We start from the raw sequence: 22,017 nt of genomic DNA, 5'->3' as shown, positions 1-22,017 counted from the left end.
ATTCAATAATTGCATCTATAACAAAGAAAAGAGCCAATGCCCCGACCACCGCAGGACCTCCTTCAGATAAGGAAAGCAAAAGAATGGACCTCATTGGACGAAAGGTGGAAAGGAGCATAGCAGTTCAATGACGCATTGCAAACTCCAATCGCACTGCTAAATTGCCATGCCTAACAACATTGGTAAGAAATAGGGGACCTGCTGAACCATCTCCCAAAGGAGGGCTGCATACCGAGGGGAGGATGGTAAAAAAACTGTCAATACCTGTTTGAAATTGCAATTGGGTGCAGCAAAAGCATTAGGAAGACAGATGATGGTGGGTATCACGGAGGGACGCCATGCCTGGCTAAGAATCTCAGGTTTTAAACCAGAGTGCAAGCTAATATACTAAATGCTCCCTTCAATGGAGAACAGCTATTCAGGAGTCCCGTGAACGAGACCCAGAATCAATTGATAATGAGATTGCAAAGTAAATAGCGGCTCTGCAGTTCAGAGGAAACATGCACAGGTGATCAATACTATCACGAAGACCTACAGGAAGGGGTCCCTTCCAGGCAGGAACATCTTCCCAAACGTGCCAACAGTCATTTCAGGGCAGTAACAAGTCAGGACAACAAGAACAATCACAAAGCTGGCAGTATCAACCAGGAATACAGTCTTTTCATGGACGTCCACGTGGAAGAGGACGACCACAGAGGCGTCCCTCCAGTAAGCAAATGATCCTTCAGAGTTCACAACAGTCAGTCAGCTAACATCCAAGAGTACAACAAGTGTTCAAAAACAAGAGCTCCTACACTCAATACCAGTAGGAGGCAGATTAAGGAATTTCCTCCAAGAGTGGTAGAATATCACCACAGATGGCTTTCACAACTAATGCAATTTGGATATTGCATAGAATTAAACAAAGTGCCTCCAAGCAAAGGTCCAAAAAGAAAGGTAGGTTCAAAACAAGAAACGGCCGACCTATTCAAGGATGTAGCGATGCTGACAAAGGAGGCTATAGAGTTAGTGTCAAGAATGGAAAGAAACATGGGAAACTACTCAACATATTTCTTAATACCAAAAGTAGATGGGTATCTCAGACCAATTCTAGACCTCCGGTTTTTAAACAAATTCATAAGAACTCAAAAGTTCAAGATGACTACAATACAAAGGGTAATACCTCAAATACAACTGGGCAATTATATGGCCACAATAGATTTAAAAGGCGCATACTTACACATTCCCATGAATGCTAGTCACAAGAAATTCCTCAGATCTATCGTAAACAAAAAACACTACCAGCTCAAAGTACTGGCTTTTGGAATAAAGTCATCACCAAGAGTATTTACTAGGCACCCAGCAACAGTGGAGACAAGGAATACACATCTATTCCTATCTGGACGTCTGGCTGGTAAGAGCAAAAAATGTAAAGAGCACATGCAACAGGTGATAACGCTGTTTCAACTAGGGTTCTCAATTCACAGAGAAAAGTCTTCACCTGAAACGGAACAGGAGAAAATATCTTTGGGTGCGAGAATAGATTCAATACAAGGGAACGTTTTTCCAAGCGAGAAGAGAACAATGGCACTTCTGAAGGAGACCCAACTCTTTCGGAAGTGTAAAGCTCTGACAGTGAGGACAGTGGGGAAGCTGCTGGGAATAATGGCTTCTTACCTGCCGTTAATGCCAAACACAAGACTTAATATGAGACCATTGCAGGAATAGTTGGAAAATCAATGGGCACAAGCAACAGGGAGTGGGGAAGGTCTAGTGGTTGTCATGCAGAAGATAGAGGACGAGATAGCGTGGCGGAACGAGCATATATATTGCAAGGAAGAACTTTCACACAGCCAATTCCTACAGTGACCTCAACAACGGACGCCTCACAGGGATAGGGGGCACACATGAACAATCTGAAAGTCAGGGGAGTCTGGAACGACCATGCTGCAGAACAGCAAATCAACGTCCTAGAACTGAAAATGGTATTCCTAGCCTTTGAAGCCTTTCAAAAAGAGCTCTTGGGGAAATCAATATTGCTACAGACTAACAACCCAACCACCATGCATTGCATAAACTAACAAGGACGGACCCAGTCAATACCACTGTCAAAACTAGCACAAGAACTGTGGTTCTGGTCCATCCAAAGGGAAATTGAGATTTTAGCTGTTGCTAAAGGGAGAGGATACTCACTCTGGTTAGGAAGGAAGAATCATTTTTAAAAAATGTAAGGAAAAGACAGTGCTAAAATACTTAAAACACCTGTTCGAGTGTAAGCTAACCTACTCATCCTTGAAGGTGCATTTAGCAGCAATTGTTGCCTGCATGAGGGGACACATTGAAAGAAGTCTCTTCACATCCATCCATCAAACAATACTTAGAAGGAGCAAAAGGAATTGCAGAATTGCACCCCCTAAAAGAACGCCAGCTCCCACATGTAGTTTAATTATTGTGCTCACACAATTAATGAAGTCACCCTTTGAACCATTACACAAGTTTTTCTGCAACAGGCGGAACTGCTTCCAAATTGCTAAATTCAAGAAACATGCTTGGGATTGGACTACGCAACTGATACAAAGACAATACCCGCACATCTGGTACATACTGCAGCTATAAGGGCGAGGAACAATGTTTTCTATGGTTTTGTTTTGTGTTTGCACTATTTGGTATGACATGAGATTAGCAGAAGTGAACTATTTAACCCCTTCGCTGCTAGGCCTTTCCCCCCCCCCCCTGTGCTAAGCCTTTTTTGGGCTATTTGGGGTAGTGCGCGCTTAGGCCCCTGTAACTTTTCGACCACATAAGGTATCCACGCCAAATTTGCGTCCTTTTCTTCCAACATTATGGGGATTCTAAAGGTACCCAGGGTTTGAGGATTCCCCCGGAGGGGTCCCAGAAATTAGCCAAAATAAAGCAATTTTTTTTGGGGGGAGGAGGGGGTGAATGGGAAAAACGGGCTGCAAATGAAAGCGTCTGGGTATTTCTCTGCAAATGGTATCAAAGAAGGGTTTGTGGGGCTGAAATCACCATTTTCCCAGCTTTTATGGAATGACGGACTTTTGTCAGAAAACCAACATTTTTTACACAGTTTTGGCATTTTTCTGGGAAATAGCCTTTTTTTGCTATTTTTTGTGCTTTCAACCTCCTTCCAGTTAATGGTAGAAATGGGTGTGAAAGCAATAATGGATCCTGGAAAGCTATACATTTTAGAAAAGTAGATCAAATTCTGAATTCAGCAAGGGGTCATTTGTGTAGATCCATCAAGGTTTCTTTATAGAAACTAACAGTTAAATGTAGGAAAAATTGAAAATTAGTTGAAAAAGACAGCCTTTTGTGTCAACGTTTTTACCTGTAACTTCTAATTATGACAGCTCTTTGAAAGCAATATACTGTTACATCCGCTGGACCTTCCTGGTTGTGGGGATATATAGGACTTGTAGGTTCACCTAGAACCCGACGAACTCGGAGTCAAAAACTGAGCAGCAATTTGCAATGGTTTTTTGTTATGTTCCGGGTATATAACAATTATTGTGGGAAAATGTATACATGGAAAAATCGGTATGAAAGACACCTATGTATTTCTGAAATGGGAACAAATTATAGAGTTTAGAAACAGTACATATTTGCACCTTTTCGAAATTGGGAATACTCATACAAGCATGAGAATTATCGGTCATTTTTCAAAATGACTTATTTTTTACACAATGTCTTTTATTTGAAGGTACAAATTCATAAAAAATCAATAGGTAATGACAGTTGTTTTACAAATCTGATTTACCCTAAGTCTCCCGATAAAAATGGTACCTCACTTGTGTGGGTAGGCATAGTGCCCACGACAGGAAATGGCTCAAAACCCAACGTGAACACACCTCATTTTCACAATGAAAATGTACCCTTTTTTTGCGAAGTGTCTAGCTGTAGTTTTTGAACACTAGCTCTGCGGGCACCTTGGGAAACCTAGCAAACCTATACATTTTTGAAAACTAGACACCCAGGGGAATCCTAAAAAAAAAATTGTCCAAAAAAACAAATTCTCCCCACATTTCTGTGGTGGAAAGTTCTGGAATCTGCGTGGGTCCCCCAATTCCCACCCACCCCGCATTCCCCAAAGTCTTACGAGAAAAATTATACCTCACTTGTGCGGGTCGGCCTAGTGCCCGCGACAGGAAACTGCGCAAAACGCAACGTGTTCACACCTCAATTTCGCAGTGAAAAATGACCCTTTTTTGGCAAAGTGCCTAGCTGTCGTTTTTAACCGTAGCTCTGCCGGCACCAGGAGAAACCTACCAAACTCGTACATTTCTGAAAACTAGGCACCCGGGGGCTTCCAGGGAGGTAGGCAAATTTGTTCTCGCCTCACTACGTTTTGGGCCCTTGCCTGTCGCGGGTACTTGGGCCTCCCACTCAAGTGAGGCACCATTTTCACCGGGAGACCTGGGGGAACGCTGGGTGGTGGGAAATTTGTGTGAGCCCGGTGATGCCACAACTTTCCCACACAAAAATGTGTGAAAAAAGTGATTTTTTTCAGCTAAAAATGAGGTTTGCAGGGGATTCTGGGTAAGGAAACGTTGGGGGATCCACGCAAGCCATACCTTCTTAGAAGTTCCCGGTGTCTACTTTTCAAAAATGTGTGGGTTTGGTAGGTTTCCCTAGATGGCCGCCGAGCATGGGGCCAAAAACACAGGTGACCCCCCCCCCCCCCCCTTGCAAAACCATATCGTTTTGACATAATTAGTTGTTTGTTTCTACAGTGTGAGAATTTCGGCACAATATTGCAAGGAAAATGTGACAGACATTTTGAGGGTTGCAGGACATTGTGGATAAAATAACTTTTTGGAATTCACAAGAGAGACATCACCATGAACTCCCATGGGTTTACGACAATATCTACAGTTGGTAGGTTATTCATAGATGGAATGTACACCTTGGCAGAGAAACTAAAAAGACAAAGATTCCTGCACAGCCAACTATTCCTCAAGCACACACACATACTGGTTGGATTTGGCACGAGGGCGAGTGATGGTTCAGTATATAAAATTTTATTAACAAGAGATTACACAAAAATGAAATGCACTGTCAATAATTAAATGGACAAAAAACTGGACAAAAAACCGAACCAGTGACTCACAGCTGTGAGCTGTAAAGCCACGACAAGGCACCAACCGCTTTACAGGCCATTCACACACCTTTCATACGGGTTACACACAAGACCATTCACACCACCAGGCACACAAACAACACATTACAACATTCACAAAAAGGGACAAGGTACACCCTGCTTCAGAAAGACAAATATTACTGCACAGCCATCTAATCCTCAAGCACACACACATACTGGTTGGATTTGGCACGAGGGTGAGTGATGGTTCAGTATATACAATTTTATTAGCAAGTGATTTCACAAAAATGAAATGCACTGTTAATAATTGAAAGGGCGAGAAACTGAACCATTGACTCACAGCTTGTGAGCTGTAAAGCCACGACAAAGCACCAACCTCTTTTCAGGCCATTCATACACCTTTCATACGTGTGACACATACAAAACCATTCACACCGCCAGCGGTGGGCCCATCACATTACAACACTCACACCAGCAGACAGCGCCATTCAAGGGCCCATCACTTTCACACGCCCACATTCCTGACACAGCAACCACACAAGCTGATGGATTGCGTGGAGTGGCACTCAGCTAGCAGTGTGTGTAGTGACCAGCAGCAAGTCACTACTCACACACCGCCAGCTGAACACCAGTCCACACACACCGCCAGCTGAACACCAGTCCACACACACCGCCAGCTGAACACCAGTCCACACACACCGCTAGCCAAACACCAGTCCACGCACACCGCCAGCCAAGCGCCAATCCACACACATCACTAGCCAAACACCAGTCCACGCACACCGCCAGCCAAGCGCCAATCCATGCACACCGCTAGCCAAACACCAGTCCACGCACACCGCCAGCCAAGCGCCAATCCACGCACACCGCCAGCCAAGCGCCAATCCACGCGCACTGCCAGCCAAGCGCCAGTCCACGCACACCGCCAGCCTAGCGCCAGTCCACGCACACCACCAGCCAAGTGCCAGTCCACACGAACCACCAGTCAAGCGCCAGTCTAGGCACACTGCCAGCCAATCGCCAGTCCATGCACACCGCCAGCCAAACACCAGTCCACACACACCGCCAGCCAAGCGCCAGTCCACGCACACCGCCAGCCAAGTGCCAGTCCATGCACACCACCAGCCAATCGCCAATCAATGCACACCGCCAGCCAAGCACCAGTCCACGCACACCGCCAGTCCACACACACCGCCAGCCAAGCGCCAGTCCACGCACACCTCCAGCCAAGCGCCAGTCCACGCACACCGCCAGCCAAGCTCCAGTCCACGCACACCACCATCACATTTACGATTTTTTTTTAGACAAAAATAAAAACACAAACAAATTGCAAATAGATACAAATCTACTAACACAAAGTCTGAAACTAAATACATTGCACTAATGCCAACCTTGAAACAGAATCTAATTGTTTAAAGAATACAGACCAGGCAGTTCACTTTAGCACTCATGGATACTCCCAAAAATTATTTTGCGTGTGGTAGCTCTAAAACAAGCAGGGACACATAGCCCAGGATTATAAGGACACTCAGGGCAGTACATACGAGTCTCCTTCCGCGTACCTCTTTGCCAACAGACTACATCTCCAAGTGGGAAAGTCTTTTGAGGTTGTGGGAGGAATAAAATCAGGAAAGTGGCGATCTTTCAATCGAGCCACATCCTCCACCACTCCAACGCTAGGAACACTTGCATGTTCCACAACAACAAGGCTGCCTATCACAGATTGCTGAAACTGAACAAAAGTCAACTTTGATGCAGGAGAACACTCCTTGAACACAACAAAAGCATTGAAAGTTGCTAAATTAAAGAGATGAATGGCCAACTTCTTATACCAAACGTAAGCCTTACGAATAGCAGTGTAAGGTTCCAACATCTGATCTACTCTATCAACACCACCCATGTGCTTATTGTAGTCTAAAATGCACACAGGTTGCGCACTGTAGAGATCTGACCCCAAACAGCCACAGGTGAAGTACTCTCATCATGGATGGTAGTCCGCATGTACACATCCCTCCTGTCCAAAAATTTCACAGCTAGTAGTTCATCACTACGCAAGGAACTGCACTGTCCCCTCTGAAGTTTTCTGCAAACAAGCTCTTTTGGATAACTACAAGCAAAAGTGTCCACTTTGAACAATTCCTTAAACAATTGCACAGCAGTGTAGAAGTTATCAAGGTACAAATGGTGGCCTCTGTTAAACAGTCCTCTAGCAAGATCCCACACAATTTTCCCAGAAACTCCAAAAGTGGACGGACAACCAGGGGGGTTAATAGTGGAATCCTTACCAGTGTACACACGGAAATTAAAAACATATCCTGTCCTACTCTCAGACAACATATACAGCTTAATTCCATAGCGTGCCCTCTTGCTAGGGATGTACTGCCTAAAAACCAAACGGCCCTTGAACAAGACCAAAGACTCATCAATAGAGATTTCTTTCCCTGGAGTATAGATCTCTGAAAATCGATCTACAAAGTGATCAAGAACAGGCCGAATCTTAAAAAGACGGTCACATTCAGGGTGCTCTCGTGACAACGCCAAATAATTATCAACAAAATGCAGCATCCGTAGAAAAAGTAAATACCAATCACGAGTCATAACTGCAGGAAATATGGCCGTTGCCATCAAGGGACTGGTAGACCAATATGAAGCCATGGACGGCTTCCTTATCAAACCCATCAATAAAGTCAAACCCAAAAACTTCTTCATCTCTTCCAAATTTGTGGGAGTCCACCGGGTAGCTCTAGAGTGGGATAAAGAACGGTGATGGATCAAACCCAGATCTGTTGACTGGGTGTGAGTGTTTGATTGGATCTGATGCTCCGTCCATCACCACCCCCTTTTGTACCGCTTTGTTCGCCATAAGTTGGCAGGGTATGCTCAGACGTGAGTCCCTTGCTCACTTTGCCACTGGATTCAAGCAAGCCTGGCTGAAGACGGCTGAAATGCCAGAAACCGGTCCTAGGAAGCTTGTTTCCGGTCCAGGGAAGGCATGGCTTGGCAGTTCAGGCTGGACTGTTCCCATGAGGCACTGGGTGAGAGTGATTTGCATATGGCCATGTCTGTACTGGGGTGGCAGAGTGGGCTAAAGAACGGTGATGGATCAAACCCAGATCTGTTGACTGGGTATGAGTGTTTGATTGGCTCTGATGCTCCGTCCATCACCACCCCCTTTTGTACAGCTCTAGAGTGGGGCCTACGTTTGTCACTGTTGTCCCTCAAAAACTGTTCAGCATACAAATTAGTCTGCTCAACCATCTCACCCAAAAATACATCATCCATAAACAACTTAAAAAACTGTATAGGCAAAAAATGTTCACAATCCACTCTATACCCTGCATCACAACTAAAGGCAGGCAACACCGGCTGCACCATGTTTGGATCAACCCAGAGTCCAGAACTTCCAGTAGGAAGCCTAGCAGCCTCAGGCTGCAATCCAGATGCCTCCTGCACCATCGGCACAGCAGTATCCTCCTCTAAAACATGCACTTCATCCGCACTGAGAGTAGCTTCATCTGAACTGAGAGTACATTCAACATCCGATGATTCAATGTGGAGAGAAAACTCACTGCCTGAATCTTCCCCTCCCTCCTATCCCTCAGACGCACTGTCAGTCTCATAATCCTGCTCAGAGTAAGATTCAAGAAGCATACCAACCACCTGTTGAGCAGTCATTCTACGGCTAGCCATACTGCTTACTAATAAAAGTAACTTGTCAAACAAGTCAACAACAACAAACACTTTGAAAAATAAGTAATAAACAAAATACACCTTTATCAGAAATACCTATATACTCCAAAACGATACCACTCACTTGCCAGAAGCAGCTACATTCACCACCACCTACTCTGCACAGACACAGTATGGATCAACAATATCCCACTAAAAAAGAACGAGAAAAGAAAATGACACATAAGACAATGCAAAACACATCGCAAATAATTCCATGCACAAAACACTAACCAAATAAGCTGCCATTATGACACCACTTACAAAAAAATTCATCCATACATGACAAAAATACTCATTTGGAGAAAATACAACAAAAATGTTTTTCTTACCAAAAAAATGCAACGGCGCAAAACTGCAGAACACCACTGTCGAAATCGCAAACAGGAATCAAAAGCTTTACACTAGAATAAAACATTACAATCACATATGCAAATAATGCACTAGTCCACACACAATCCACCAGCCAAGCTAAGGGGTAGGTGTGCCTAAGAGTATAAATAAAATATTCACCCCCGTAAAAGAGGAGCAACCCTTGCCCTTGAGGCCACTCCCAAACACACACAAAAAAAAAAACAGGTGTCTATTGGCTTCTGCTCCCCTAGATGGCAGATGGGCCTAAAAACAAACTGCTATTCTGTCACCCAAAGTGGGCAGAAATGACCACAATCATCCTCCCATAAAGTGGAGCGACCCTTGTCCAAGGGGCCGCTCCCCAACATAAAAAAAAAAAACGGGTGGCATAGTGGCCCTACAAAAATACAAATCAGCCGATCTGCCCCTCAGGGTGGCAGAAACGGCCAAATTAATGCTTACCAACTGGGAGCAACCCTTGCCCAAAGGGTCACGCCCCACAAAAAAATCCCTGGTGGTCTAGTGGGCCCAATTTGTTTTAAAAGCATGGCGATGTGGCCCCCTGTGGGGCAGACACAGATATTGACCCCAAAGGAGAGTGACCCTTGCCCAAGGGGTCACTCTACACAAATAACTCCCTGGTGGCTCCTACATTAAACAAGCATTTGCAATGCAATCGGTTTCGCCTTTGGGACCTTATATGTACTTAGCTCTATGTAGCACATTAGCCTGCGCCTTGAAACATCTGCTGTTCTTTGACATGGAGGGAAAGCAAGCACCAAACTGCGTGACACGCCATGTATTGGAACACACGGGGAGAAATATTGCCTTTCAGCGGGAAATGGTATAGTCCAAAGCTCTGTTTTTAATATAAAATCTGGGCCTTCGGTGGTCATATCACTGAAAATACAAGATTTTAAAAAAATATTAATGTCTATGGGTGCTCGTGGAAGACAATTTCTATGGACTGAAAACTAGAGAATGCTGAAGTGAATCTGATATTTTACTGACCTCTTCTGGTCGTTTTCTATCAAGAAAGTTAAATATAGTCAGTTGATCAGAAAAAAAAGTCCCTAAGCGGAAGCAGACAAGTCCTAGGGCTGATCTCCAAAGCCCACAAACCATATAAACATATAAGTATATACTAAAGTATATACAAGAGGTCGCGAATGCTCGACCTCAAAATGGCAAAATCTACCCCCCCACCCCTCCCCATGGGGGCAGACTGCCAAAATCATAAGCCTCCAAAGGGGAGTGACCCTTGCCCAAGGAGCCACTCCCCACTAAACACTCCCTGGTGGTCCAGTGTGCATTTTTTTTTTTAATAAAGAAAATCTGCCCCCTCCAGCTGGCGTGCAAGCGCTTGAGTTGCAGGGTTTAAAACTTCCCTATTTTTGATCACTGTGAGGAAGAGCGAATCCCGGGGGGCAGACAAAGCCTGAATACATTGCCTCCAAAAAGGGGAGCGACCCTTGCCTCAGGGGCCGCTCCCCCAAATAAACTTTTTTTAAAAATGGCCCCCAAAGGGGAGTGACCCTTGCCCAAGAGGCCACTCCCCACTACATTAATGTTAAATGGCCAAAGGGCCGATTTTATTATTTAAAAAATGCCTGCCCCCCTCCTTCCTCCCCCCCCCCCCTCCCCTCCCCGGCGGGCAGACAAAGCAAGGAAATATTGCCCCCAAAAGGGGGAGCGACCCTTGCCTAAGGGGCCGCTCACCACAAACAACAAAGTCATGGCCATTTAAAAAAAAAAATCCCTGGCATCTAGTGGGCATTCCTTCTGCACGATACTGCAGCAGGAATGCACAAAAGAGGCATCGAGGGAAAGGAAAACCCTTTCCTTTCCCTCAATGTCTCTTTTAAGAAAATCCCCCCCTCCCCAGCCCCAAAACTCACCTCTTAGTTCACTGACGCACAGGAAGCAAATGGCTTCCTGCACGTCGGTGATCCAAGGGGAACCTCGATGACGTCATTGATGACGTGGAAGGGGGGGCGGGGGGAGGCAGGGGAAGGTCTTCCCCTGCCTTCCCCAGGAAAAAAACCCAGATCGGCCACCCACGGGGGAGTGGCAGCGCTTCCCCCGTGGGTGGGTGTCATGACGAGCTGGGCTAGTCATGAGCACACGGCGACGAGCTGTGCACCGAAAGGGTTAAAGTCCTGATGAATTCCCTACACCTCACTTGAGGGTTTCTAGTGAGGGCAAAAACATGTAGACAATTCTGTGGAACATCTTCAGGGTTAGAAAACTGCTTCCCTGCATATTCACTAATTTTTAATCCTGACCCAGATAGACTACAATAAAGCATAACATCTGCCTTGTTGTCAGTTTTAATTGCGCTGTTTATATATTTATTTTGCACTAAAGCACTTACCACACTCTGCAACTCCCAACACACGACTGACTCCATAGGGTTATATTAGAACTTGAGCTCCCAGTTTTATGGCATTAACTTTTTTTTTTAACATTTCCATCTGTATTTATCATTTTTTTTCTGTTCGCCATTTTATTGGTATTCATTCATATTTATATTGGGTTTTGAGAATACATGGCGCTGTAAAATTTATATATTTCCATGTTAATTTAACTCTTGGACGTGCGCTTATTGATGGATGCCTGTCACATTTTAGCAGATTAAGCAGCTGTGTATATCTGTTTTTAAAAATAAATACAGGCAGGAAACACATTGTTTTCTGTCTGTATTTATCTGTCAAAATCATCAGTAAAAACAGAATAACGAAAGGCTTAATTATAACATACCAAATCATCAGAACAGCTCATCCCAATTGCTGTGGGAGTTGTAGCCCACAAAATATCTTGCTGGTGCAGTGTGAGGAGCAACCCTATTGTTAAGCATGCCACCTGTAGTGGGTGAGGGTTTTCGTCCTATGAAAGGAATACTTCTTGACATCTTAGGTGTCAAATAATATCTCTTCTTTTTCTAGACCTGGGCATTATGTTTTGTTTGGTGTTGATGGTTAGGGAGTGAATACCCGCTGGTCTTAAAATCTTCCCTGGCCCCCTTCTGTGTGTTTTTGTATTCAGAATCCCCAACTTGTGTGGACCATATGAAGCATATTTGGCCTTGTTACTTTTTGTGGAAAAAAAGGTTATGAAGGCTTAAGTGCGATGTGCCCTAAGCATCAAAAAAGAGGATCAGCACACGGGGCTAAGTAGTTAAAAATAAACCACAAATAAATTTGATTCTGAAGAAAAGTGTACCTCTTGTTAAAAATGTTCTGGGATCCTGCATATTGATAGGAAAATTCAATGTTTTACTTAAATGTTTTACTTAAATGGAAATTCCCATAACTGAAAGCTAGGACTGCAAATATCTAACTTTTACTTCTATAGGTGAGGAATAACACCCCACTAGTGGTCCTGGAGCAGACAATTGATATCAATGGTAAATAAGTATTGCCCCGCGGTTCCTTAGATGGAGAACATTTAGTAGTTGGTAGCATATATGCTCCCAATACCAAGTAGAATAAGTTTTGGGAGGCACTGAATACTGTTCTGGCCGATTGGGAGGGGTACCCCTGGATAGTTGGCGGGGATTGCAATGCAGTACTGAATACAGAACTGTACCGCTCCCATCCTCCTCTGTTGGGGACAAGCAGCAGGAAACAAGCGGAGGCCTTGGAGAATTGGGCGGCAGGGTGGTCGCTGGGAGATGCCTGGCGTATACACAACCTGACAAATCGGGAGTATTTATTTTACTCACCTCCACATATTCTTCATACACGCATAGATAGGATATTTTTTACCAAGCCGTTAATTGCCAAAGTCACCCATAGTACTTACCTGGGGAAAACGCTGTCAGATCATAACCCCTTGGAAGTGGAGTTTGACTGGGGGGAAAATCCCCTCACCAGTGCCGAAGTGGCGCCTGCAGTCGGTAGCCCTTGAAGATCCAGTGTTCTGGGACACCCTCACTACGGCCATATCCCATTACTTTATAGAAAATACTGATACCGCAGGATCTCCGCAGGCAGAATGGGAGGCTTTCAAGACGGTTATTCGAGGAGTAGCTATAAGCACTAGAGTGGGAGCCCGTGCCATGGTGCACAGAGAGCTGCAGGACGCTGAGGAACAATTATGTGGGCTTGAACGGGAAGCACTAGATGATACAAAAAAGGCGGCATTGCAAGAGGCAAATATAAAATACGCAGAACTCGTAGAGCAATTGCGCATCACTGATTATAGAACATACACACAAACAGCAAGCCGAGGCAGACAGGGCTAGCCCGCTTCTAGCTAGGATCATACAGGACGTGCTGATTAACACTCCAACGCAAGAGGTTCATATGCCGGGCGGTGGTATGGCAACCACACAACTAGGAATTAACATGGCATTTTGTCAATGTCAATATTATGAGGAGCTGTATGCCGCTCCAGTAGCCATGCTGGAGGAGGAATTGCTTGATTTCCTTGAGGGTCTGACAGTTCCCCAGCTCTCGGAGGCCCAGAAAAAAGAGTTAGCAAATACCATAACAAGATCTGAAATCGTCTCGCGATAAAAGATCTCCCGCATAACAACACCCCAGGGCTTGACGGCCTTCCTGTGGAATTCTACGAGACATACTAGCACAATTAGTCCCTCACCTAGAAAAACTACATAGTGCAATGCTAAAGACAGCATCACTACCCCCCACTACACGACAGGCTTTAGTTGCATCCATATTAAAACCAGGCAGAGACCCCAGTGGTATGTCGAGTTACCGTCCCCTTTCTCTTTAACTTGGATTATAAAATCCTCAGCATAGTCCTTGCCCGGAGGTTCCAACCATACCTCACACAACTGATAAATGTAGATCAGTGTGGCTTTGTGCCGGGTTGGAGTACATCACTAAACATTAGACGACTACACCAGATACTGTCCATGTTTGAGAAGGATTGGGAAAAGGGATTGCTTCACACTCTACTGTTACCGGGGAGGAGGCCTATCCCGAAGGTGCCACCGCTTCTGTAAGTGGCGGTCGTATACTGGAAAAGGGCTATAAGATAACCTGGGGAACTGGTTCCGTACTCCGCCAATATTCCGTTGCTGGGCATTCCTACGCCGACCAGAGTAGTGTCAGCGAGATGTCTGAGTAAATGATCAGATGAGGCAGTGAACACGGTAGGGATGTTGTTCGCAGACCATGCGCTCATGGACCATGACACGTTTGTGAGGGATACATCATACATGCTTCATGCCAGTATCACCAGATTTACAAAAAGCACCTAGTCGCCTGATGGTACTGAGCCCAAGTCGTATGAATTCAAACACATGTTGTATTTAATGGGTACTGGGGTACATCTGACCAGATGGATATATAGAGGTATCCGCACCCACGCAACTATACCACTATCTGAACTGCAGGATAAATGGGCCGGAGACATTGGACATGAACAAGGAGTGAGACAGAGTGCTCGAACACCCCAAGAAAGTGTCCAAGGTGATACAACTCGTGCTGGTACACAGAGCATACCCGACACCTTACAAATTGAGTAAAATGTTCCCTGACGCGGCACATTTGTGTCCTAGATGCCATACACAATCAGCTGACCTACTGCACATGATGGTCATGCCCACGTCTAATACCATTCTGGGAGAGTGTACACAAACAACTTAACTGATCATCTCCTGAAAGGGAGGTGGACACAATAGAACATTGTATACTGGGCCTAGGTAAGAAGCGCAAAACACACGGAACCCACAATAGATTAGCCAGTCTGGCATTAATATTGGCAAAACGCTCAATCACAATGAAATGGAAGTCTGCAAAGCCTCCATCGGCAATGGCCTGGCACGATGAGGTAGTTCGATGGGGCAGGGCTGAAAGCATGGCACTTAGGAGAGAGGAGAACAGGGGTATGAGGGAAAATCCGATTTGATTGGAGTGAGACATTCTCCTTGAATCCTTAGTCTCTGCGTAACCTTCCCTGCATTGATTAATGCATACTCGATATACTACTAAATATGCCAAATACTCGGCAGACACAGATACCACTTGAACTCTACAGAGCCAGAATGAGTGGGGTTGTAGACTGAGCATCAATCATAATGGGAAAGTCATGTGCGACCGGATATCCATAAAATATGATACCATTGAAGTGAGCCGGGTATGGTAGGGGGAGGGAACTAGATAGTTAATAGATGTGGGGAGGCGGGAGGGATTTGGTTCGGTCAGAATTTTATGATTGAATGCATAATATTATAACTATGATACAATATGTTGATGCATATGCATGATGCTAATGCTATGTGTTGGATGTTATTTTTTTTTACACTGACCAATTTCTTTGTTTTTTTTTTTTTAAAAGCAATAAAATATGTTTTTTTTAAAAAATCTACATTTTACTTTGTTTTCCAAGGATTTTCTATCCAGATTTGTTGGGTGCCGCTAGGTAATTTTTCACAGATAGACAATCTGCAATGAGATCTTGTTCATTTAAAGAAACTGTTGCATAACTTCGAGTAAACTTAGTTCTCACTCACTTATTGTTTCCTCCAATTATAATAATAGGATCTTCTGGTGCCGATTTCAATTGAGAATCCAGGGAGTTAAAGGGGAGAGCGAGGCACTGTTCTTATTTAGTGGCTGTAGTCCAGTTCATCCAGTGTGGCACAACACCAGTGACAACTATGTCTAATCTATGACTGTTGTTTCAAAAGATTCCGTGAACCTAGCCTGCAACTAAAATAGTATAGTGATAAAGAATCTACAAGAATATGGTGCACACTTAAAGGAGTGATGCACCTTGCACTAATCCAGTCAACCAAATGGTGATATTAGTGGCCTTTGATAACCTTTGGCTCTCAAAGTGGTAGCTGTGGAGAGCAACCTTCAGGACTCCCCACCCATGAATTCCCTAGGAACCAGGTTACCTGTATCACGTCGGATGTGTGTGTCTAGGGGGAGCATCAACAAGCCTTGGTTGCCGCAACTGGTGTGGGAGACGACAAGATGCAATCGTTGGGACCAGCAAGGTCCGAGGGACTCACCAAGTGCAGAAGAGTCCCCGAGCATGCATTGGAGCCCTCCAAAGCTGAAGACACTCGAGAGGACCCACAGGCCAGAGGCTTAGGAGTCACAAGAGTACCTCAGGCAGCTCACCAAAGATGGATGCCCACGGTGCAAGGGATGCAGTGAGACTGCTGATCTTCAAGGGTTGACGTGCTGGAGGCTGATGTTCTCTGGAGTGCAGAGCCAACCAGCAACTGCAAGTCGCTGCGGTGCACTGGGGTTTGGTCCCAGTGGCTCAGACGAGGGATACTGATCTCCAAACTGCAGGGAAGGCAGTTCAGGCCTCCAGAGAGCCACAGAACCACCACCTGTGTAGCTGAGCCTTGGGAGGTCCATAGGACGACAGGAGCAGCAACCCCTCAGCTTCGGTTCGGCTTCGCTGTGGTGCCTGCAGATGCAGGAGAGTGACTCCTTCACTCACATGAGATTTCTTTGGAAGTCCTTGATGCCCACAGGTCTTCTGAAGAACCTGAACGACACACAGACGAGGCAGAAGACTTGAAGGACAGCACGACCAGGAGCAGCAGAAGTCTTTCTTTGGTTGCAGTCGAAGTCCAAGAGTCAAAACAGTCGAAGAGTGTCTTGGTTTTCAGAGGTGAGTCTTGTTCTATGACGAAGCAAAGGATCCACCCACAGGGGTGCCCCTAAATACCCAAGGAAAGAGTTGGAATGGCTCTGGTGTCCCTTCAAGAGGAGGGACTGTGCAGAGGGAAGGATACTCCCCTATCCTTTGTTCAGTTTCATGCCAGAGCGGGAACCAAAGGTTTCAGAACTGGCTCAAACCTGAGTATGCAAGGAGGGCACCAAATGTGCTCTTCCATGCGTTCTGGTGGTGCTGGAAAGCACCCACAACCCAGCCCAATCCAGCCCAATACACTAAGTCCTGTCTGGGAGGTGGTTACAGGAAACCTATTGTTCTACCTTTCTGTGCTCCAGTTCAGCTCAACAGCTGGCAGATCCTGAAAGGGTATAACTGGGAGTACAGGGGGCTCCCCAGTACATGGGATCATACCTCCAACACAGGAATGAGTGTTTGGGTATGATTCCAACATGTTTGATACCAAACAAGACCAGGTTCGACGCAATGACTGATGTCCACTATAAATCGTAAAATGGCTGATTACACTCACATAGCCTGGAGAATCAACTGTGGGGTTTGCATGGATGTCCAGTTCATGCAGGGGCACCCTCACACTTCGAACCAAGCATCCTGCCCTCAGGACTGAAGGGCCATCCATAGGGGTGACTTAACGTTTTAAGTGTAGTGACCTCAGATTTAAGAAAGCGTATATCTGTTGTGAGAGGTGCAAGCGGCATCTTACACAGGTGGCAATGGCAGGCCTGTAGTCCGAGTTGAAGTGGACTCACATGGGTGGCACAATACATGCTGCAGTCCATGGGAGACCCCTGGCGTACCTGTGCCCTGGGTACCATAGTACTAGGGACTTATAAGGGTACACCAAGAGCCAATTGTGAATGTACAAAAGTACTTACCACAGCTGTTTTGGGAAAAAGAGCACAGATGCTGGACCTGATTAGCCGGATCCCACAAACTACAGTCAGAACATACTGACACCAGGCAAAATGTGGGGGTAACCATGAAAGCAGATCCTACTTTCCTACACATGGGAAAACTTGGGGCCTGACTAGATCTTGACGGACGCATTACTGCGTCACAACGGTGGTGGATGTCCCGTCTGTGGAAAATTAAATCCCATAAGATATAATGGGAATATATTTCGGCAGACAGGATATCCCTCACATTGTGACAGAGTAACCCGTCTGCCTAGATCTAAATCAGGCATTCCGAAAACTGTCCAGTAACTTGGACGCTCCAGCTCCCACCCCCCAACATATGTTAGAAGTCACCAGACCAATGTTCCTTTCAACACTACCGTATGAACTGGAAGCTTTCCCACTTCCATTTATTACTTGGCTGAAAAAAACACAATGCAGTTTCTTCAGATCATTGTTTTGATTAGCTCGATCATCAAGCCAGGAGCAAATATGTCTGGAATTCCAGCTACAGGAGCAATCTTTAGTTCAAAATGCAGTAAATCTCAGATATTAGTTTAGGCTGAAGCATGCTGAAGACTTGTCACTTAAAGGTTTCTTAATGCAAAAATGTCTCCCTGTTCTGAAAAGACACAAGAATATATATTCACTGTTGCAACAGCTAGAAATGCTGACTCCCTTGGATCAAGTCCTATCTATTTCTCGTTTTAATAGAATCTTAAAAGATGTAATTTCCACTTCAACTGCCAATGAACTAGCTGCTTTGAACTGCCTAGCCACAGTGCTTATTTTGAGCCGGTGGTTGCCGTGGAATCCACTGACACTTATTTTTCCACATCACACGTTTCTCGATTGCAAGAGATTAAAAAAAAACACAAACTGGAAAGACTGAGGGAGAGTGACAGGAAAAAAGCGGCACAAACTGAGAAATCATGAACCTGCAGGAGTGAGATCAAGGGGAAGGGAGTGTCTGGCAGTTGATTATAACCCCCGCACTGTGCCCACTCCAGGGTACATGCAAAAAATCTCACGTCTGCATTCCTTAGAATGAACAAGCCAACATGCGTTTGTGTTTGTTGTGGTCATTGTTGGCCGCAGTTTTGTTAGGAATACATGCATATACTTTTTGTCATCACTTGCATGACCTTGGTCATAAATCATCATTGGTGAACTGTCATACTTGGATCATAAATCATATGCCTTGTTTGTCATACACCTTATCTGCTATAAATCATATGTACATCACCAATTAGCAAATTGGACTGACAGTTTGTTGGTTAAATCTTTTGCAGGCTCATCTTGTTTCTTGCCCCTTCTGGGTCATCTCATTGTTTGGTTGGATTTGCGCTCTCTTTGCGTGGTGGATACCTTCTCCCCGGAGTTAGGCCCCAACTCGCTACCTTGTTAGACTCTTTTGTGCCCTGTCATCTGGCGGGGGCTGGGCTGCAAGTGCCTTCTCCGTTTACTACCCCCTTTTTCGTTAGGCCAACTCACCCTGCCATGAGGCATCCCAAAGTGAGTGACCCTACTCCTACACACCGCCCGTCGGTGTGCCTCCATATCCAACCATTGTACCCGTAGCTCTTCGTCATTTGCTTGCCCGCTATCCATCACTGCGACACTGATGTTCCTTAGATGTGAGTGGGTGGGACAAAACTTTGTTGTGCGCCGCTGCCACTCCCCTGCTCCACGAAGAGAGCTACCTTGGGGGAGCAGCACTTATATCTCCCCCCCCCACCCCTGCCCCCCCGAATCCTTCCCACCTAGCTCGCTGATTCCCCCCCATTAGGGGGTTTGTACCCCGCCCGGCCCCCCATTGTACGGGAGGCCTGGTGCCTTCTTGGTGGCTGCAGCGGAGGGCGCGGGGTGCTTTTCCCTCTTTTGGGCGCTCTAGGGCGCCCAAAACAGTTTCCTTCCGGGGGATTGGCGTTGGTTATGGCGCTGGCCCTCAAAGCCCCCTTTGGGGGCGGCCTCCGCGAAAGAGGCCTTAGAGGTATTTAGGACTGTGCAGCTTTAGTGTTTGATACGCCCACGTTATATTAAATCGACTGCAGCTTCCGAACAGAGATTTGCCAGGCCCCTTAAAATACCCACCCACCAAAGCCCCAGAGATGAAAAATACGATTGATTTTTTTTTTTTACCATTTTGTTTTTCATCCAGGGACAGCTCGTCCATTGGAGCGGAGGAGCGTTGCCCCACTTATGTGCCCCCCAAAGATAAAAAATAAAATGGTAATTGATTACCATTTTATTTTTTATCGTTCCATTCTGAACCAAGCGTCATGAGGGGGCAGGGCCTGCAGAGGGAACCAGGTGGAGTGGTGGGAAGAGGGCTGCCTTTCCACTTGTTTAAAGTGCTCATGTTTCATTGGCCGGCCGTCTTGAGATGGCCAGCTGCACATGCACACTTTAAACCTCTCAACCCAGCTGTCTTAAGAGCAAGTGCAGACCTTCCGAACACTTAGGAGTGGCGAAAGAGGCCACTCCCACCAATCAGGGCACTGCTCACATGCTGGTTAACAGCACGTGAGCAGGCGTGGATTGGTTGAGGGAGTTTGCTGGGGCCTTCATTGCAGTCCCAGCAGAAGACGTACGAGTGAAGAGGATGTTCTCTCTCGATCGGCAAGTATTTTCTTTTTTCTTTTGTTTAATCTGGTTTGCTCGCTCCTCCACCCTCAGTAGATGCCAGCTGCCACTGTTTTCATCCCCTGTCCCAAGCGTCAGGACGGGGTCTGGACCGTTGCGTAGTGACATCAGCCGAGAGGAGGGTGGGCTGGCTAATGCACTGTTTAAAGTGTGCATGTCTTTTTGGCTTGTCGTCTTGTAGCAACCAGCTACACATGCACACTTCAAACCTCTCAACCCAGCTGTTTTAAGTTCAGGCCTCAAGAGTGCTGTGGAGCACCAAGTGAGGTCGCTCCCACTAATCCTGACACTGCTCACTTTCTGCATATGCGCAGCGGGAAGATTGGGCTAAGGAGTTCCAGCATCCGGTTCTAGAATTTTTACAATATTTTCCATCTCCTTCCCCCGTAGATACAAGCCTCCAAGGCTTGAGACTTAGCAACATCTAGGCTGATTATGGGATCTGAAAATAACAATATCTTCCATTTTCACTTTGGTGTATTTGACCGAAGTATTGTAATGTGAAAGTTGTTTAAATTAACTAAATTTGAAACACTTGTACGGTGGATTTTAAGTAGTATTCATGACCTAATTAATGAGCAAGAACCATTGACAAAAAAGCCTCCACTGACATGTGCTCTGAGTTTATTTTACCTGTTTTGTTACTTTCGGTTGCAATTAACTATTAATTAAAGTATTCATTCGTTTATATTGATGTAAACTTTAAGTCGCAGACTTCTGTATCTTGAGGTGCAAAAGTAAATGAGCAGTATCTGTGTTGTACCGCAAAAGTTTCCCTGTGCAGTGCACATTTGATTATGAAATGGTAAAGTTTCGAACATGTGCCATGTTCCTTCACTTCAGAGGGATGCAGTGTCAGTATATCTTTTTTTTTCTTCCAGTGTGCAACAAAGATGACTTAACATAACTGAAGGGGGTGGGATTGTGGTATGTTTCTGAATATTGCCCTCTAACTTGAATGCTTGGTTTGAAAATTAGTTGCACTTTGCACATAGTTACAAATTATTATTGTCAACGCTCATGCGTTCTGTGCGTGTAGGTGCGTAGGAGCTAGCCACATTTGAATCTGTTTTATTCTGAAGTGTTTATTGTTCAATATTAAATGCACAAAATAACAAGTCTCGATTGTTACTATTCATTCGCCCTAGTTCAACAGTGTGCAGTACATTAAAGGACGACCAGCCTGGCATTTCTGCTGCGAAACGGGTTCGACAGGACTTCTTCCAAAGTAATAAACCTTTGCGAATACGGAGAGCGCCAGGTTAGTGTGACTGTCATTTGTTTATGAAGTTAGACGTGACTGTAGATATGCAGAAGGCTCAAGATAAACCGCTGAATTCGAGTGATCAGTTACGTAGTAGTTTTTTCTAGCCACCCGTTTGAAAAATTAGACATTTATTTTTTGTCATAGTGCAGTATTCTATAAATTGTTTGTCAGCCACAGCTAAGGAAACAGTTTTTGACTGTGAATGAATCATTGTCAAGACCATAAGTGATTATTACTATGACTTTTATTCCAAACAATTGTAGTAGAAGGCTTTTAAATAAAGGAGTGTCTCTAAAGAACCCTAGTAAGGAAGTGTTTAATCAAGCGATAAACAAAATTCATGCAGCCCAACCCTCTCCTAGATTATATCTTACCGTTAACATCTCCTTTTTGAT

The 22,017-nt window shown here is 45.2% G+C and overlaps 1 protein-coding gene across 1 annotated transcript in view; it reads left to right on the top strand.

Moving 5' to 3' along the window:
* LOC146859903 (kinesin-like protein KIF18A) overlaps positions 1–22,017 on the top strand; it is a 391,179-nt gene that overhangs the window by 348,085 nt on the left and 21,077 nt on the right. The window contains exon 17 of the mRNA XM_085643641.1: positions 21,504–21,616. Coding sequence (XP_085499767.1) covers positions 21,504–21,616 — 113 coding nt within the window. The remainder of the gene's footprint in view (positions 1–21,503; positions 21,617–22,017) is intronic.

Source organism: Triturus cristatus, chromosome 3_1 (assembly GCF_964204655.1).
Source record: "Triturus cristatus chromosome 3_1, aTriCri1.1, whole genome shotgun sequence".
Taxonomy (NCBI): Eukaryota; Metazoa; Chordata; class Amphibia; order Caudata; family Salamandridae; genus Triturus; species Triturus cristatus.
This window is presented reverse-complemented; position numbering and strand designations above follow the sequence as displayed.